The sequence below is a fragment of the Armigeres subalbatus genome, chromosome 1 (genome assembly GCF_024139115.2).
Source record: "Armigeres subalbatus isolate Guangzhou_Male chromosome 1, GZ_Asu_2, whole genome shotgun sequence".
Lineage (NCBI taxonomy): Eukaryota > Metazoa > Arthropoda > Insecta > Diptera > Culicidae > Armigeres > Armigeres subalbatus.
The window spans coordinates 209973837-209992965 of NC_085139.1; the positions used below are offsets into that span (position 1 = coordinate 209973837).

The window sequence follows — 19129 nt, forward strand, 5'->3', positions numbered from 1 at the left end:
GCAGATGTGATCGATTTGATTTTCTGTAAAGCCGACACGAGTGACCCACGCGATCTTGTGAACCGGTCAATCAGGGAAGAGCGAGCGTAAATCGTCTCAAGATACATTCAGTTGAATGACGATCTTGTCTGAAAGGATTATCCACAGAATCAATCGCGATGATAGTGCTTTTCTCAGTAGTCCTAAACGTAAACTTCAGACATGCAGGAATAAACATTTGAATGACTTTCCTATTGATGTCTTTGGCTTGATATTTTAAATGTTTCGAGCCAAAATATAGATTTTTATCTGCAAGCTTTGAAATTCTTAGTGTAATGTTTCAAATTTAAATTTAAAATATTTAAGTATTGAAAGAGAAAACCAATTGCTGCTTGCCGAAGAATCCTTCTAATAGTTTCTGATCGTTTCTAAAATTTACTTATTTGCTTATGATCCTTTTATATTCTCACGATCTTGAATGTTTTCAATCCACTGCTCATTTGAAGTGTAAATTATCACAATGACAACCAACAAACGCGTTAATTACGGCCTAATATTTTTATTTACCACCTCTTTGCGATACCCAATTAACCTACCATACCCGTAGACCTCCGAACAGTAGCAGCAAGAACCGCTCACCGGAAAAACCCCCAGCCCTAAAGCAAATCGCAATTATGATACGATAACGCACCGTGCCATCATCACCGCGTCGTCGTTGTCGCCTGCAAGCAAGGTACGCTCCACGCATTACCCCAGAAGCCAGATGTCGGACATAAATTCCTTCCTCCCCTGCTTCCTCCTTCGCACGCTCACTATCTCGACGGTGAACTTCCGTGTGGTCGCAGAACAGAACCACCACCATACCAACCACACCGTTCTGATCTGCCTGATCTAGGGGAAAAGTGGGTAAAACCGACACCTTAAGCAACTTTACAATTCCCCAATCTATGAAGCAATTTTTCGGTCTAGAAATTTCATACAAGCATACTTTGGCTCTTCATGCATCAGTCCATGAGGTCTCAGGACAATATTTCTTGATAGAATTTGATTTATGATGAAAACGCGAACAGTCCATCTTCCAGTCCAAACAGCTGGGGTGCGGGTAAGATCGACACCACATGAGGGTAAAACCGACACATCGAGTCGTTATGGAATCGAACATCAGAACACTTCTAAATGATATTATCACGTAATTGAAAATGTTTAACAACATTTATTTTGATGTTTGTGTATGAAATTCATGTTTAGGGGTCACTCATAAACGATGGTTGAACAAAATTTCATATATTTAAAATCATCACCACATATCATATTTTATTTTATTTCTTTTCTTTAGTGGGTCTGGTGGAAAATATATAGAGTAAAAGAATGTTATTAACAAGTTTACTAACTACTGTAAATATTGATCTACATTTGAATTTCACTTATTTTAAAAAGTTGTTTATAACGGCGATTGAAACTAAATGCATATGGTGCATTTATGACAAGAAATGAAAATGGCTAGTTCCGTAGGTGACAAGTTACATGTCTACAGGAGGAAACGGATCACGAAAGAACAAAACTAGAGAACGGATTGAATATATCTAAGAGCAAAATAAGCCTAAAAATACGGTTCTTCTTTTAGTGCTCTTGTTATCCGACCTGCAGGTTTTCCTTGATTACTCAATATTACCCCTTAGACCTATTGTCACGCCCAATGATGATATGGTAAGTAATCAGTCAATGATTAAGTTATATTCCCTGGCGCCCCCTTTTCCAATACTTGAATTATATTATGCGAATGATGTGTCTAATAAAACAGAGGTATTTCGTGATTCGATGGCAGGTGTCGAATTTACCCCAACTGATAGCATAATAATGATGAGATACATGTGAATGTTCATAATTAGAAAAGTAAACTATTTTTCCACAACATACACAAAATGATGTTCAATTATGGATCAGAGATGGATTAAATACTGAAAATCAACAAATTATTGTCGAAAAAGCTTATACACCGATGCCAAAATTTTACATAAGTCATCTCCTCAATGATGATCAATGCTAATTGTCTGTTTATTATGACTCTTACACGTCTCCGCCAGTTACAAAATGATTAGAAATACAAGAAATCAAACGTTTATTCAAAGTGTGTCGAAATTCTGTCCGATAATCACTTGAAATCAGAGATTTGAAGTGGTGTCGGTTTTACCCGCAGTGTCGGTTTTACCCACAGTTCCCCTATATCTAGAGGTCGGGGGCTCGACAGGAAATGAACAAGTGGCTGCTAATTTGCTGTTTCACCGTTTCATCGGTCGGTCCTCGGCGTGGTGGAAAAAAAGGTTCACCTTAATTTAATTAATCCGTGACGATGATGGCGTGCTACGCTACGCGACGCGACGGAGTGCGTTCGCAGGGGAACACAAATTAAGCCACTACCGCTGTTTTTGGTTGGGCTGGGATGCTGAGAGCTACCTTCCGAGCCCCGAAGCATTCGTTTCGGTGGTGCGGCATGGGGAGGGACAGATTATGATATTAAGCAGGTTAAAATTTTAATTAGATTTTGGCGTTTACGAGGATGTTTGGCTCCCCAGACCGAGCCGGGTTAACTGGAAGCGCTGTTTGAGGTTTGAAGTGTAATAAAATCCAGTCAAATGAGCAGGCGGTAAAAGGCGCTGGCATATTGCTTACACCTTCCCTCCCTAGATAATACCGCCGATGCGTACAGGACTCCACAATTTGATGTTTAACTGCTAACTCACGCGGCGGAAGAGGTGAAATGGCTTCCTTTAGCCGTAAACTGCTCCCCAATTGGCTATCAAAGCGCAAATATTGCACCGTCACATCGTCTAATCGTCACTGTCATCGCTCCACTAATGTCGTCGGTGGCACAAATTTCAACGTGCCATCATTATCGCATCACTGGATGGCGGGGGCGCCATTTACCGTTTTGGGCCAGAGAGGTGGGCAGCACGCGGAAAGCCATTAATTTCGATTTATTGGTGGAGGTACCTACCGTTGCGTATCGAACGACATACGTCCATCATGCAAGATGCTGTGTTTCGATATTCAATCGATTTGGGGAGAAAGATGTCGTCATTTGTGGGACACAGTATTCCACTTTGATAGGAAATCAGACAAGATGGCCTATAAATTGGTAAATTTTAGGATGGTCGGAAAAGGAATTGCGGTGGTACGTTCGTACACCGTGCTTCGTTCAAGCGCTAAAAGTTTGTATTGTGCCAGCCTAACGAGTCTTCAGGTTTTATGCAAAAAAAAACGCTTAAGCGCAACCCATGGAGAGGATGGTTTACCAGTTAGGATGTTGGCCTTGTAATGCTGATTAGGAAAAAATGAATACTCGTCCAATCAAAAATAGGTGTAGATCAATTATATTTATGCCGGGGACATCCACAATTGTTTTCAGCACAGAAAGACTTAGCTCAATAAACTTTGAAGAAGATTCGTTGTTGGTTGGGTTCAGGTCCTGCCCGGTTAACCATCTTAACGTGTTTGGGTCAATATGACCCGAATCCACTTTCAAATTGGTACAACTTTTAAACGCAACAATGTTAAGGTCTAAAACTTCTTGACTTTTTTTATGCAGTGGAAAACTATGATCCGAAATGTTGACCTACTTTGTACGACGTTCCTGAAGGGCTCAAAAAAAAAACTCACAATTACGGTGTTTGGGTTTTATTGACCAGGATTTGACTTGGCAATATCTCAGGCACAAAATAATCGTCTGCTCATAAAATTTTCGAAACTTACTTCAGATTGTTGATCGGCTACACCAGCGGCTCTCAACCTGAGGTACATGTACAGGGGGTACCTTGGACAAAAATCCGTAATGGCGGACGTATTACAATTCCAATCAAAACTAATTTATCGGAAGTATATATTTTTTTCTTTTTCAAAACTTTGTCTAAAACTTGTAAGCAATACGCATGGCGGTAAAAAAATCAAATCAATTGAATCAAATAACCAGCACAGTGTATGAAAGGCTGCGGATCAAAAGATCAAAAGGACAAAACGTCGGATAAACAAATAAAAAAAATCTTTTATGCGATCTACCTACCTGATCGAAACAAAATGTTGAATAATATGTTAAAGATATGCTTCTGAACTAAAATCTAGAATTCAAAGGTTTGGAATCCTCCGTTTGTAAGGCATGAAAGCTTTTTTTCGAATAGATTGGTTACCAAGTTGCAGGATGATTGGAATCACCCTACATTTCTTGGAAGCCTTCTTCCAAGTAGCTCGGAACCATTGACATATGAAAACATGTATTGGTTTTAAATGTATTTTCATGCACATATATGGAGCATGCAAATAAACGTAACAATCAACTGATCTCACTGTTCTTTTATATCGACATGAATTTAGGCTGTTCTCGATTTTGAAATTCTGCTGCGATTTTACAAGTCGTTGAATTTTCCAAACTATTAGCTGTGTTCTTCCTAGCAGCTTGGAAGCCTCCTTTCAAGAGACCCGGAAGCCTCCTTTCAAGAGACCCGGAAGCCTCCTTTCAAGAGACCCGGAAGCCTCCTTTCAAGAGGCCCGGAAGCCTCCTTTCAAGAGGCCCGGAAGCCTCCTTTCAAGAGGCCCGGAAGCCTCCTTTCAAGAGGCCCGGAAGCCTCCTTTCAAGAGGCCCGGAAGCCTCCTTTCAAGAGGCCCGGAAGCCTCCTTTCAAGAGGCCCGGAAGCCTCCTTTCAAGAGGCCCGGAAGCCTCCTTTCAAGAGGCCCGAACCCTCCTTTCAAGAGGCCCGGAAGCCTCCTTTCAAGAGGCCCGGAAGCCTCCTTTCAAGAGGCCCGGAAGCCTCCTTTCAAGAGGCCCGGAAGCCTCCTTTCAAGAGCCCAGGAAGCCTCCTTTCAAGAGGCCCGGAAGCCTCCTTTCAAGAGGCCGGAAGCCTCCTTTCAAGAGGCCCGGAAGCCTCCTTTCAAGAAGCCCGGAAGCCTCCTTTCAAGAGGCCCGAAAGCCTCCTTTCAAGAGGCCCGAAAGCCTCCTTTCAAGAGGCCCGAAAGCCTCCTTTCAAGAGGCCCGGAAGCCTCCTTTCAAGAGGCCCGGAAGCCTCCTTTCAAGAGGCCCGGAAGCCTCCTTTCAAGAGGCCCGGAAGCCTCCTTTCAAGAGGCCCGGAAGCCTCCTTTCAAGAGGCCCGGAAGCCTCCTTTCAAGAGGCCCGGAAGCCTCCTTTCAAGAGGCCCGGAAGCCTCCTTTCAAGAGGCCCGGAAGCCTCCTTTCAAGAGGCCCGGAAGCCTCCTTTCAAGAGGCCCGGAAGCCTCCTTTCAAGATGGCAGGAAGCCTCCTTTCAAGAGGCCCGGAAGCCTCCTTTCAAGAGGCCCGGAAGCCTCCTTTCAAGAGGCCCGGAAGCCTCCTTTCAAGAGGCCCGGAAGCCTCCTTTCAAGAGGCCCGGAAGCCTCCTTTCAAGAGGCCCGGAAGCCTCCTTTCAAGAGGCCCGGAAGCCTCCTTTCAAGATGGCAGGAAGCCTCCTTTCAAGAGGCCCGGAAGCCTCCTTTCAAGAGGCCCGGAAGCCACCTTTCAAGAGGCTCGGAAGCATCCTTTCAAGAGGCTCGGAAGCCTCCTTTCAAGAGGCGCGGAAGCCTCCTTTCAAGAGGCGAGGTCTGGAAGCGTCCTTTCAAGAGGCGAGGTCTGGAAGCCTCATTTCAAGAGGCCCGGAAGCCTCCTTTCAAGAGGCCCGGAAGCCTCCTTTCAAGAGGCCCGGAAGCCTCCTTTCAAGAGGCCCGAAGCCTCCTTTCAAGAGGCCGGAAGCCTCCTTTCAAGAGGCCCGGAAGCCTCCTTTCAAGAGGCCCGGAAGCCTCCTTTCAAGAGGCCCGGAAGCCTCCTTTCAAGAGGCCCGGAAGCCTCCTTTCAAGAGGCCCGGAAGCCTCCTTTCAAGAGGCCCGGAAGCCTCCTTTCAAGAGGCCCGGAAGCCTCCTTTCAAGAGGCCCGGAAGCCTCCTTTCAAGAGGCCCGGAAGCCTCCTTTCAAGAGGCCCGAAAGCCTCCTTTCAAGAGGCCCGAAAGCCTCCTTTCAAGAGGCCCGGAAGCCTCCTTTCAAGAGGCCTGGAAGCCTCCTTTCAAGAGGCCCGGAAGCCTCCTTTCAAGATGGCAGGAAGCCTCCTTTCAAGAGGCCCGAAGCCTCCTTTCAAGAGGCCCGGAAGCCTCCTTTCAAGAGGCCAGGAAGCCTCCTTTCAAGAGGCCCGGAAGCCTCCTTTCAAGGCCGGAAGCCTCCTTTCAAGAGGCCCGGAAGCCTCCTTTCAAGAGGCCCGGAAGCCTCCTTTCAAGAGGCCCGGAAGCCTCCTTTCAAGAGGCCCGGAAGCCTCCTTTCAAGAGGCCCGGAAGCCTCCTTTCAAGAGGCCCGGAAGCCTCCTTTCAAGAGGCCTGGAAACCTCCTTTCAAGAGGCCCGGAAGCCTCCTTTCAAGAGGCCTGGAAGCCTCCTTTCAAGAGGCCCGGAAGCCTCCTTTCAAGAGGCCCGGAAGCCTCCTTTCAAGAGGCCCGGAAGCCTCCTTTCAAGAGGCCCGGAAGCCTCCTTTCAATAGGCCCGGAAGCCTCCTTTCAAGAGGCCCGGAAGCCTCCTTTTAAGAGGCCCGGAAGCCTCCTTTCAAGAGGCCCGGAAGCCTCCTTTCAAGAGGCTTGGTATCGTACTTTCAAGAGGCTCAAATGCCGCCATTAAAGAGGCTCGGAAGTCTAACTTCAAGAAGCTAAGAGCCTCTCATCAAGAGGCGTGGAAGTCAACTTTCCTGAGATTCAGAAGCTTTGAAAGGAGGCTCGGAAACCTCCCTTCAAAGGGCTCGGAATTATTATTTCAAGAGGCTTAGAAACCTACTTCAAGTAGCTACAAAGCCGCCGATAAAAAGGTGCTCGGAATCCTCCTTTTAAGAGGCTAAGAAGCCTTCAATAGTCATAAAAGTCTTTATTTATAAGCTCAATTTGAATTGGAAAGGAATAATGAAAATTTCAGCCAACTTTATGGAGAGCCATACTGCCGTGAATCGCATATCTGTCCCATCTTTGCTGTGTTTCCTGTTCATGTGGGACAACTAAGCGATGCACTGCAGCATATATCCCGTTAGTTTTCAGGTCCATTCTTCATAGTAGATCTCATGAATTACGCTTATTTGTATTTACACCAAAAACAAAAGGGGCTTCAATTAATGCAAAAGTTCGAAGGGTTGAGAACCGCTGGTCTAGAGTCTTTTTATGGTTAATTGGAAATCTAGAAAAGAGGCAGTATTCAATCCAAATTCGTCAAATATGCACCAAGACGTCTACCGTGGAATAATCCTGCTCCCACCTTACCAGGAACGTTGTCGACTATTAGGGATGAAAACGGTTTCTAAGAGGCGCGACTTGCACCGCGTTTTATTTGTAGAACATAAAGATAGATTCATCAAACATTCTAGGTGAAATGGAAATAAACTTTCCACCCAATATTTTACGTAGATCGTAGATCTAGCTTTCAAAGTTAAAGCTTCGCTTTTCTGTTATGTGTAGTTTGTTCAACTGTTTTTGTCGAGTATTTGGTTTGATTTTTAAGTGGAATATTTAAAACCCGTAATTTGAATTAGAATTTGTTGTAACTAGGTTAATGTTAGACTAGGTATTCATGAAGACATGGTCAAATGGATTAACAATACTATACAATAAACATTGCATACTGATGTGTTTTCTGTGGACACTGCATTCTCAATGCCAATCGAATGAATTCTTCTTCTTCTTCTGTTCTCAGTTGCCACTGGTTTAAGGGCTAGTGACTAATGGAACGTACACACGGTCAAGCAGTTTGACCAACAATGACTCCACCTCTCGTTTATTCAAACATCCATCAAGTTTCACCAACAGCGGCACGAACAATCAATTTATTAGACAAACAACATCACACACGAACGACCGAAGCGCCAACTTGAGCACCAACCATCAAAAAATATATGGGGGTTTGTACAACTTCACTACAAATGCTCAAACATGTTCGGCGAACCTTGACTCCACCCCCGCCAACTCAAACCAAAATCAAACCGTTTTAATTTTTTCCAACCGAGCCGCCAACTATCAAAATTTGATATGGTTGTTCAAACAACTTCATACACGTTCAAACCAAGCAGCAACCGAAGCGTTTTCTTGGGGGCGGAGTCAATGTTCGTCAAACTGCTTGACTGGTGTGTACGTTGCATAAGACTGTATGCCCTTAATCGGATGAATGAGTTGATGAAGAAGTCATTCCACGTTTTGAATGATCCAGCGATGTTCTTAACTTCCAAACCTCATTTTCTTCCGAAATTTTATCCATCAAACTAATTTATGCGTTGTTATGCGCATCTTTAGGCGAATCCAGCGCACCTCTTCCGTGGGGTAAATTGTCTTTATCTGAAAAAAATCCAACTTCGGTATAAAAAGCGTACTAAATTTGTTAGGATTTCTAAGTAGCTTCATAAAGATATTTTAAACTCTAATCAGAGCACTAAAATCATGTAGGATATTCCAATTGGATTTCCAACTCCGACAAATCCAATGCATGCGAACGCTTGGAACGCTTCAGTCCCACCAATGGCGCAAACCATTATTCCTATTGGAAATATAAATGGCGTGTGTTAAGCGTTTGCTAAGAAGGCTCAGCTTAGATCGATGTATTTGTGCCGCGCTGTCAATCATCTGTCATCCAGTGTTTACATTCAGCGCCGTCTACACGATTCTTTATTTTAATTATTCAAAGGGAGGCAAAACAGAACAAGTAAAATCGCGGAAAAATTACTGCACTATTCGCTTTGAGGTCGGTTGCAACAGTTTGCAAGTTACATACCTTCGCTGTGTACAAGTTTATCGAGCGGTGTGTGTTTTTGCGTATTTGTTTTTGTACTCTTTTCGATATCTTTCGCTCGATTCAAAGTGTCATGGCATAGTTCTGTCAAAAACCCGTACATTTTTTCAGCATTCACACATTTCCACCACTTGCAGTGCGTGTTCATCGGATTTGGGTTCGTTTTGGCTGTGTTTTTCCCTTGGATAAGTATCGTCGTGAATAGGTTGACCGGTTCTCTGGTTGCTTCCGTAGCTAGTAGTGCATCCATTCCAGGATAGGAAAAGTGTAGCATTTGTAGGCCGAATCGTCAGCTAATCCAATTATATAAGTAATATAAAGGATTCGGATATCAGTACAAGCTAGTGATAGACCTGCCATCGATATCCATTGTTCAGTCTTCAATTGCAGGGAAGACCAAAAGTACGATGCTTCTGGGCCGAAATAAGTAATTCTCGAACACATTTTTATTTATCCCTTCTTCGTTAATCTATTTTCTACCTTTTTTGTTTGGCGTTGTGTTTTTGCTGGCTACGCTCGCTTTCGAAAAAAAAATAACCTCGCTTTTTACCGGAGATTGTGCTGCTTTCCTACAAAACACGAATTCTGTACTTCTTTCATGAAATTCGACCGCTCTCACCTTTCGGAAGTGTTCTGTGCAATGAAAACAATTTAACCGGGTTGAATCGTTTTTGTGTGATTTGTTCAATTTTTCCCATCTGTTACATATGTGATGATAATTTTGCAATTGCACTCTCTTGTAGGTTTGGAGGATTTCGACCGGCTAAGATACTGAAGCTGGATAAAATGGATGCTCCGGCCACTTCGGACATTTGCATCATCAATGGAAACTCGCATCCCGATTTGGCGAATCTGATTGCCAGGTAAGTTTGAGGGAATGCACGGGAGAGTGGTATTGGGGAGAGACAATTTTATTGATGTAGCTATCATCAATTTTCAAGGCCTTTATTGGTGTTCACGAGGCAAGACTGCGTTGATTGAAGTGTTGAACGACCGATGAACTAGCAGTAGTATGGAATGACAAAAAGAATCATAATCTCATTTTTTTGCGCTTTACTGTACGGTTCACTTACATTTTAAGATGGAAAAACAACAGGTTGCTCTCCAAAACGGCAACTTATTATAAAATTCTGTTTCGAAAAGCTATATATCGCAATTTTGCAAGTGAAAAAATGAAATACATTTTTTTTCCCAATTTCGTTTATTTGGTAGGCTCAGGCGTGTATAACACTTTACGGAGCCACGTTTATTTGAGATATGTACAATCGACATAATCTTATTATTAAATTAGTAAGAGAGGGAAATGAGCCAACGTACTCGTGGTGACTCGAGGTTAGGTTTACAATGTTTAAGGATGGACGGGGATCAGGATTCGGGAATCAGGGAATCATCATAATCAAGGAATTTCAGCAGCTCATCCGGTCATTTGGCGTCGGGGACGATGTGGTGTGTCGTAGTGCTCGAAGAATGGTTCGAATGGGAGCATCTTCCGGACGGCCAGAGCTACGGCGCTCTACGGGACAGACAGACAGAGACAAAACCAAAAAAAAAAAACTTTGAAGAAAAGAAAAAAAACAAAAGTATTAGACTTTTATGTCAGAGGAACAAAGAAAACTATAAATGGCTTGCATATAGACCACATCACGATCCCCCAAAACACCTCTTATCTCCTGGAAGGGTTGTTTACCTCGGGCCACTAGGGTATCCAATAATTGCTCTCTGGAAACGTCGTTTTCCGAGCAGAACCAAACTACGTGATCGATGTCATCATAACCGGCTCCGCACCTACATAAGTTGCTATCGACAAGGTTTATTCTGTACAGATGTGCGTTTAGTGAATAGTGATTAGACATAAGTCTCGACATCACGCGAATGAAGCCTCGACTTAAGTCCTCACCTCTGAACCACGCTCGCCCAGAAACTTTTGGAACTATAGAAAATAGCCACCGTCCAAGTTCGTTGTGTGTCCAATTTCTTTGCCAACTTTGAATAGTACTCTGACGGATTAATGGGAAAAACTCGTTGCTCGAGAATTGTCTATCATAAACCTCACCCTCCTGTGCGCCCACCTTTGCCAGCGAGTCAGCCTTCTCATTGCCGTAGATTGAGCAGTGAGAAGGGACCCAAACAAAGGTAATCTTGAATGATCTTTCGACCAAAACGCGCATCTGCTCTCTTATGTTTGTAAGAAAGTAAGATGCGTGCTTAACAGGTTTCATCGACCGGAGTGCCTCGATAGAACTAACACTATCCGAGAAGATGAAATAATGGTCTACGGGCTGATTGGAAATTATCCCCAAAGCGAAGTTAATTGCTGCCAGCTCAGCAACATAAACCGAACACGGTTCCTGAAGTTTTCGGAAGGTGGTTGAAGTTACATTGAAAACACCAAAGCCAGTGGATCCGTTAATGCGAGAACCATCAGTGAAATATCTGTTGTTGCGATTGACATGTTCATATTTTTCAGAAAAAATGGAGGGAATAGAAAGATTTCGAAGGTGATCTGGTATTCCTTGAATAGCATGTTTCATGGACAGATCGTATTCAATTGAGAAACTGTCATTGGTGAAGTCAACTCGAGGGGGAGTATAACATGGAAGACAAAGATCTGACGATATGTAGTTGAGATAAACTCTTAAGAATCTTGACCGATGAACCAGTTCAAGCATATTATCGAAGTTGTGTAAGACAAGTGTGTTACTTGTTCCACATTTGATTAGTATTCTTAATGAGAGCTCCCAGTAACGGTGCTTTAAAGGAGTGACTCCAGCAAGCACCTCCAGGCTCATGTTATGCGTTGAATGCATACAGCCAAGGGCAATACGCAAACAACGATATTGAATTCGTTCCAATTTGATAAGGTGGCAATCAGCTGCTAAGAGGAAGCAGAAGGAACCGTACTCTAAAACAGAGAGAATAGTCGTTCTATAGAGTTTGATGAGGTCTTCCGGGTGAGCACCCCACCATGTTCCGGAGATAGAACGTAGAAAATGGATCCTTTTCCGGCATTTCTCTATCAAATACTCAATATGAAGTCTCCAGGTGCATTTAGAATCAAACACGACCCCAAGGTATTTAGAAGATAAAGATTGGTTGATGTCATCATTCAACAGCTTTAGTTTCAGTTGAGCAGGGTACCGCTTCTTAGTAAACACAACCAACTGAGTTTTTTGCGGTGAAAACTCGATCCCCAAATGTCTGGCCCAAACAGTCAGATTATCTAGGGTACTTTGCAATGGTCCTTGCAAGACAGCTGCACTTGGACCTCTTAGAGAGACCACGGCATCATCTGCAAGTTGTCTGAGCGTGCATTGTCCTTCCAAACAATTGTCAATATCTTTAGCATAGAAATTATAAAGCAAGGGACTTAAACATGAACCTTGGGGAAGACCCATGTAGCTATTTCTGGAAGTTGTCAGAGTGCTGAGTGTAAAATTCATTTGTTTTTCTGGCAACAAATTGTACAAGAAATTATTCAAAATAACGGGCAATCCATTACTGTGCAGATTGTCTGACAGCACTTTTATGGAAACTGAATCAAAAGCGCCCTTAATATCCAAGAATACTGAAGCCAATTGCTCCTTGTGCGCAAAGGCCAGCTGTATATCTGAAGAGAGCAACGCTAGACAATCGTTTGTTCCTTTACCCTTACGAAATCCAAACTGAGTATTTGAGAGTAATGCATTATGTTCAACCCAATGGTCGATTCTTGAAAGGATCATTTTTTCCAATAATTTTCTCATGCATGAAAGCATGGCAATCGGTCGGTAGGAGTTGTAATTAGACGCTGGTTTCCCAGGCTTTTGAATAGCTATTACTTTCACCTGTCGCCATTCAGGTGGCACAATGTTGTACTCCATGAAACAGTTGTACAGGTCAAGTAATCGTCTTTTTGCGATATCTGGGAGGTTTTTAAGAAGATTGAATTTGATGTTATCGCATCCCGGAGCAGAGTTATTCGATGAAAGAAGAGACATAAAAAGTTCCAGCATTGAGAATGGCCCATCCAAAGAACCGGGATCAGTGACTGATTCTCGAAATAGCGGTTCTGCTGGTACGGAATCTGGACAGACCTTTTTTGCGAAATTGAATATCCATCCGTTGGAATATTCTTCACTCTCGTTGGTGGAAATGCGGTTCCGCATGTTGCGGGCCGTTTTCCAAAGTGTTGTCATTGAGGTTTCTCGCGATAGTCCCTCGACAAAACGTCGCCAGTAGCTACGTTTTTTTGCCTTGAGAATATTTTTGAGCTTTCTTTCAAGCCTCAAATACTATTATTCTTCCATTTACTTCCACTATTAACTTTTTTATGTATCAACAAGCAGATACGTATTTCGTTTCCTACTTGGAAACTTCTTCAGTGTTTGTTATCGAGTCGATAACAAACACTGAAGAAGTTTCCAAGTAGGAAACGAAATACGTATCTGCTTGTTGATACATAAAAAAGTTAATAGTGGAAGTAAATGGAAGAATAATAGTATTTTAACCTTGTAGCATTTCCCCTAAGACGCTCTAAAATAATTAATCACTCAAATACTCTTCAAAAAGCTCGGACCTTCCGTGTTTACGGAAGGCCTTGAAGGCATCAGATTTCTCAGAATACAACTTAGTACATTCATCATCCCATCCAGGAGTGGCTGGTCTTCTTATGACAGATGTACTTGGAACGCGTCGTTTCTGAGCTTCCAGTGCGCTTTTATGAATCAATTCGGTAAGGAATCGATACTCATCCAGTGGCGGAAGAATATCAGTTGATTCAATACCAATTTTTACCGCCGGCCGATGCAAATTTTTGCCAGTCAATGTTCTTCGTGAGATCGAAAGGAACATTAACTGGCTCAGATTCTTGATAGCCACTTTTAATCGTGGTGGCTATCGGCATATGGTCACTACCGTGGGGATCTTGGATAACCTTCCACGTGCAATCTAACGATAGTGAATTTGAACATAAAGATAGATCAATACGGCTTTGTTGACCATTTGGTCCTATTCGAGTTACTTCACCAGTGTTCAAAATATTCAAATTGAAATCGTCACACAAATCATAGAAAATAGGCGCTCTATAATCGTCATACGTTTCGCCCCATCCAATACCATGTGCGTTCATATCACCCAATATCAATACTGGAGATGATAGGAGGGAGACTGCGCTCCAAAAATGTCGACGATTAACAGAGGCATTTGGAGGAATGTACACTGAAGCTATGCAAAGATCTTTATTCTTCACATTTACTTGGCATGCGTCGATTTCTAAGCCGGAAACAGTCGGAATGGGAATTCTGTAGAAGGAGTAGCATTTTTTGATCCAAAAAAAAAACGCCACCATAATGATCATCCTAATCTTGGCGAATAATATTAAAATCGTGGAAGTTGATTTCATCTTCAGAAGAAAGCCATGTTTCACAGAGAGCAAATACATCACAATCGGAATTGCGAATCAAAAACTTGAACACGTCCAATTTATTTTTTAGACTATGACAGTTCCACTGCAGCACAGTGATTGTATCTTCGGTGTTGGCCGTATTATCCATCGAAAGATACAATTTCTGCAAGAAGGGGCCATGAAACAGTCAATTGCTTCAGATAACTTTCTACTGTTGGAATAAAGAGGTCAATGATTGGCCTCAATGAATCCGGAATATTGAAAAGATTCAAAAAGCGGTCCACGAGGTCCTTAAAGGATATCAATCCTCGCTTGGACGAGATTCTCTTTTCGGAAGTGCGAGTAGCATTTTCCTTTTCATTGATAATCCTAGCCGGATGTTTCTTAGGAACATCGGTTTTAGGCAATGGCGGGAATGTCTTAGAGCAGCAGGGATCTGCAGTGAAGACTGGTTGCTTCGGGATTTTAAATAATCCCCCATTACCTTCAGATTTTGCCAAGCCTTTATGGATGACTTTTGTTTTCTTTCGGCGCGATCCCGGGGAAGACGGTTGCTTCCTCTTTTCGGGCGCTTGTACCTCCGAAGAATCATCCATGTCGGCTGCGTCAGAGTCCGATTCATCAATGGAGATGGAATCATAAAAGTCACTTACTTGAACGGCAGCTGAAAAAGCAGTCTTTGCGGTGGCAGTGGCGGATGTGTCTTGCGCTTTAACCATTTCCGCATAAGACTGCTTGGAGCGCTGTACCAACGAGCGCTTCACTTTTTGGGTGCGTCTTTTGTACACCGGGCAATCTTGCAAACCATGGGCAGGATCCAAACCACAATAAGCACATTTTGTGGCTTGTTGCTGGCAGGTATCCTCCCGATGTCTTTTGGAACATTTACCACAAAGTGGTTTGTTGTCACAAAACTCGGCAGTGTGATCTAATTGTTTGCAGTTGGTACAATTAAATACCCTTGGTACAAACAAACGCACCGGAAACAACATATTCTCGATATCTACATATTTTGGGAGCATCGAACCGGCGAACGTCACCCGAAGCGAGCCTGACTTAGCATATACCTTTTTACCATCTACTGTGGTTGCTGAATGCAATTCCTTGCAGTCCAGGATATCCACGGTAGATTGCAGGGCATTCTTTAGGCGACCTTTCCCTGCAAGCACATCCTTGCAAGTTAAGCTCGCTGCGTTGATCACACCTTCTATTTCGACCTCCCGCGAGGGGACATAAACTAAATATTCAATGTTGTACGCCCTGTCGCCAGCAATTTCATTCGCCACCTGGTGTGTAGGTGCGGTGATGCGTAGCTTGTTTCTGTTGATTTGATTGAATTCAAGCTTCGTAAAACGACGCGTCAAGTCTCGTTTGATGCCGAGAAAATCTAGGCTTTTCGCTTTCTGCCGAAAGTAAACAACCCAAGGGCCAGGCGAAGATGCCTGGTAAAACCGTGTGCGAACCTCTTTTGGTGGCTCACCACCTCCCATAGTCTCTGCTTCCATTCTCACCCCGAGAGGTGGAAGGACAATTCTATCTGATACTAACTTAAAACTATTAGCAAATCAGAAAAAAAGAATAATAAGAAAAAAAACTAATTCAATTGATTTCAATCAGTCCCGCTCCAAAAGGGAGAACAATAAAACAAAATCTGCCACTTATCTGTGCTGCTGCTGCAGGTAGCAGCAGAAACAATAGCCTGCTTTACTGGCGTCGCCAGAAGCAGCTACTTCGCTCGCCGTATGTACAAAAAGTTGGTGATTTTAACGGGGAAATGTAAAAAAATCATTAGAATACAATTTTGGGTTAGCTGTTGAGGAGAACAAAACAAACGCGCGGAAATTGATCTAGAGTGCGGTGCTGCAAACATTTAATTGTGACTTTTGCAACACCCGGGCAAAGCTGGGTTTCTTTCGCTAGGGGGCCGTACACATATTACGTAAGCACTTATGGTGGGAGGGAGGATCCGTCGTTTTCTTATGCAACATATAAATAAAAAATCATTTGTATGAAAACAATCTTACAAGGGTCGAAAAACTCAGAAAAAATGCTTACGTAATATGTGTACGACCCCTAGTGTTTTGAAAAATTCAAAGGCCAGAAATAATTAAAAAAAAACGCGTAAAAGGCGACCCTAGTGTAGTCGACACAGTCGGTAAAATATCACTAAAATACCTTATACTTTTCTCTGCTTTGCACCATTAGTTGCGGTAGTGTTCAAATGGTGTCGAATCCCATATGAAAACAATCGGATTTGCAACTATAGGAACACGAATTTAAAAATAAGGTTTTCAATAAACTGTGCTGAGCACGGCGAACACGTTGCTCCAAATGTTGTCACGTCCATTAGATACACATCCGGAGCTTGAGCTGGATCTTCTCGCCATAACAGTCGTTGTGCATGTTTATCTTCGGGCCTTATATGTAGTTGATGAAATATTTCCTTCAAATCCGCACACAGAGCAATCCGCTATTCACGAAAACCGAAGAGTACATCCGTCAACGTGCTTAGCAAGTCCGGTCCTTTAAGCAACATCGTATATAGGGAAATTCTGTCAACCTTTGCCGCCGCATCGCAAAACATACGAATTTTTTTATGGTTTCTTAGGATTGATGACCATACCTAATGGCAAGTAACATGTTCTCCGTGCATCTGACTCTGCAAGTTCTTTGCTGGTTGCTTTGTGGATGTACTCCTTCATTCAGAGCCGTAGCGTGGATTCCCAGCGCCCTTGGCGAAACCGTTATTAAGCGCCCCTTACTTTCTTGGCATGTTCAAAACAAACAGCATGATAAGATCTGGGATACTTTTAAAATCAATTGGCCTGGGTCCCTTATCATTGCTTGATCCCGGGAAATGTGAAAGCGGACCCTTTGGATAAGGTTGAGCGCTTGTACGATGATGTTTACGACCAGGAAATATCCTTCGAAGAAATTTTTTCTATTAGTTCGTCAGGCAAACAACTAGCCTCAGGAATCCAAACCAAACAAAACCAACAGAACTGGAAAAAGGGAAGTTGGATATTTGGCTGTATTTTATTCGCCCGTTGATGACGAAGCGTCCATGGTTTAAAAATTGAATAAGGGACGAGAATTCATTCGCACCATGTGTCGTCTACTGTCCAATCACTATAAGGTAACGAGGATATTTTGGACATTTGAATATATTTCGGACTTTTGGCTATATTTTCTTCAATATGTTTTATAAGTATGGTATGAAACGTGAAAATTAAAGAGAATAAATAGGCGCATGATTCCCATTAATTCAAAGAAAGCTAAGTAGAAAAACACGCAAAATATGGCCAAAAGTCCAAAATATATTCAGATGTCCAAAATAGATCATTTACCCTACACTCTAAATGCACATCTTTTCAGAGCGAGGCTCTCGGAAGACAATCTGTTTGCAGCTAGGAATATCAGGATATTGTTTATGTCGTGTGGGCGTGCAAGGAACATCGTGGCCCCAGATCTACGCTAAAGGAATATCTCCGAGGAAAAAAACCAAAGCCTCCTAACAAATATTGAAAGCGGGTGAAGCGCTTATTCAGCTAAAAATAGTCTTGGGAAAATAAGCTTAAATTTTTTTTTTTTTTTTTTTTTGTTAAATATCTTGGCTGTGCATATGCACAGCATATGTTTCGAAATGGACAAATTGATATGAAATTTGCGAAAAAGAATCCACGTGTCTTGGAGGGACTCGAACCCTCAACCTCCTACTCTCTAGATAGGCGTGATAACCCCTACACAACAAGACCACTTAAAGGTCACGTTTGCGGAAAAGCCATCAGAATCCGAGTACCAACCTCCACCGCGGTTAGCTCTCTTTTTTGCAAATTGAATATCTTTCGGATGCTTGATTTGTCCAATCTCCACATTTGCTTTACTGTTGTATATCCACAGCCAAGCGAGTGCACATTGTTTATTAAACGAGAGGATCGCACTCCATGCCCCCAGCAACGGACTGGGCGGGACGGTATAGAATGCGAATTCAATCGCACTCTGCTGTGCCAAAGGCTTGCTTGGCTAAAGCATTTGATGAGTTTGATTGCCTTTACGTAAACGGTCGCGTGTACTCAGACGACTAATGACGGTGAAAGACCGACACTTGATTACAATTAATTGCATATTATTCGGCAACTCGGCCGTACGAAAACCATTTTTTTGTTAAATATCTTGGCTGTGCATATGCACAGCATATGTTTCGAAATGGACAAATTGATATGAAATTTGCGAAAAAGAATCCACGTGTCTTGGAGGGACTCGAACCCTCAACCTCCTACTCTCTAGATAGGCGTGATAACCCCTACACAACAAGACCACTTAAAGGTCACGTTTGCGGAAAAGCCATCAGAATCCGAGTACCAACCTCCACCTTGTTGTGTAGGGGTTATCACGCCTATCTAGAGAGTAGGAGGTTGAGGGTTCGAGTCCCTCCAAGACACGTGGATTCTTTTTCGCAAATTTCATATCAATTTGTCCATTTCGAAACATATGCTGTGCATATGCACAGCCAAGATATTTAACAAAAAATGGTTTTCGTACGGCCGAGTTGCCGAATAATATGCAATTAATTGTAATCAAGTGTCGGTCTTTCACCGTCATTAGTCGTCTGAGTACACGCGACCGTTTACGTAAAGGCAATCAAACTCATCAAATGCTTTAGCCAAGCAAGCCTTTGGCACAGCAGAGTGCGATTGAATTCGCATTCTATACCGTCCCGCCCAGTCCGTTGCTGGGGGGCATGGAGTGCGATCCTCTCGTTTAATAAACAATGTGCACTCGCTTGGCTGTGGATATACAACAGTAAAGCAAATGTGGAGATTGGGCAAATCAAGCATCCGAAAGATATTCAATTTGCAAAAAGAGAGCTAACCGCGGTGGAGGTTGGTACTCGGATTCTGATGGCTTTTCCGCAAACGTGACCTTTAAGTGGTCTTGTTGTGTAGGGGTTATCACGCCTATCTAGAGAGTAGG

At 43.0% G+C, this 19129-nt stretch overlaps 1 protein-coding gene across 3 annotated transcripts in view; it reads left to right on the top strand.

The window, feature by feature from the left end:
• The first annotated feature begins 8646 nt into the window (after positions 1-8646).
• The window catches only part of LOC134205720 (phosphoribosyl pyrophosphate synthase-associated protein 2-like), a 30783-nt gene continuing 20300 nt past the window's right edge, over positions 8647-19129 (top strand). The window contains exons 1-2 of one of the 3 annotated variants that reach the window (XM_062681260.1): positions 8647-8781; positions 9516-9635. In XM_062681260.1, coding sequence (XP_062537244.1) covers positions 9559-9635 — 77 coding nt within the window. In that variant the 5' untranslated portion in view covers positions 8647-8781; positions 9516-9558. Of the gene's footprint in view, positions 8782-8904; positions 8930-8990; positions 9200-9515; positions 9636-19129 lie in introns of those variants that run through there. The other 2 variants (XM_062681261.1, XM_062681259.1) reach the window with 2 other exon arrangements.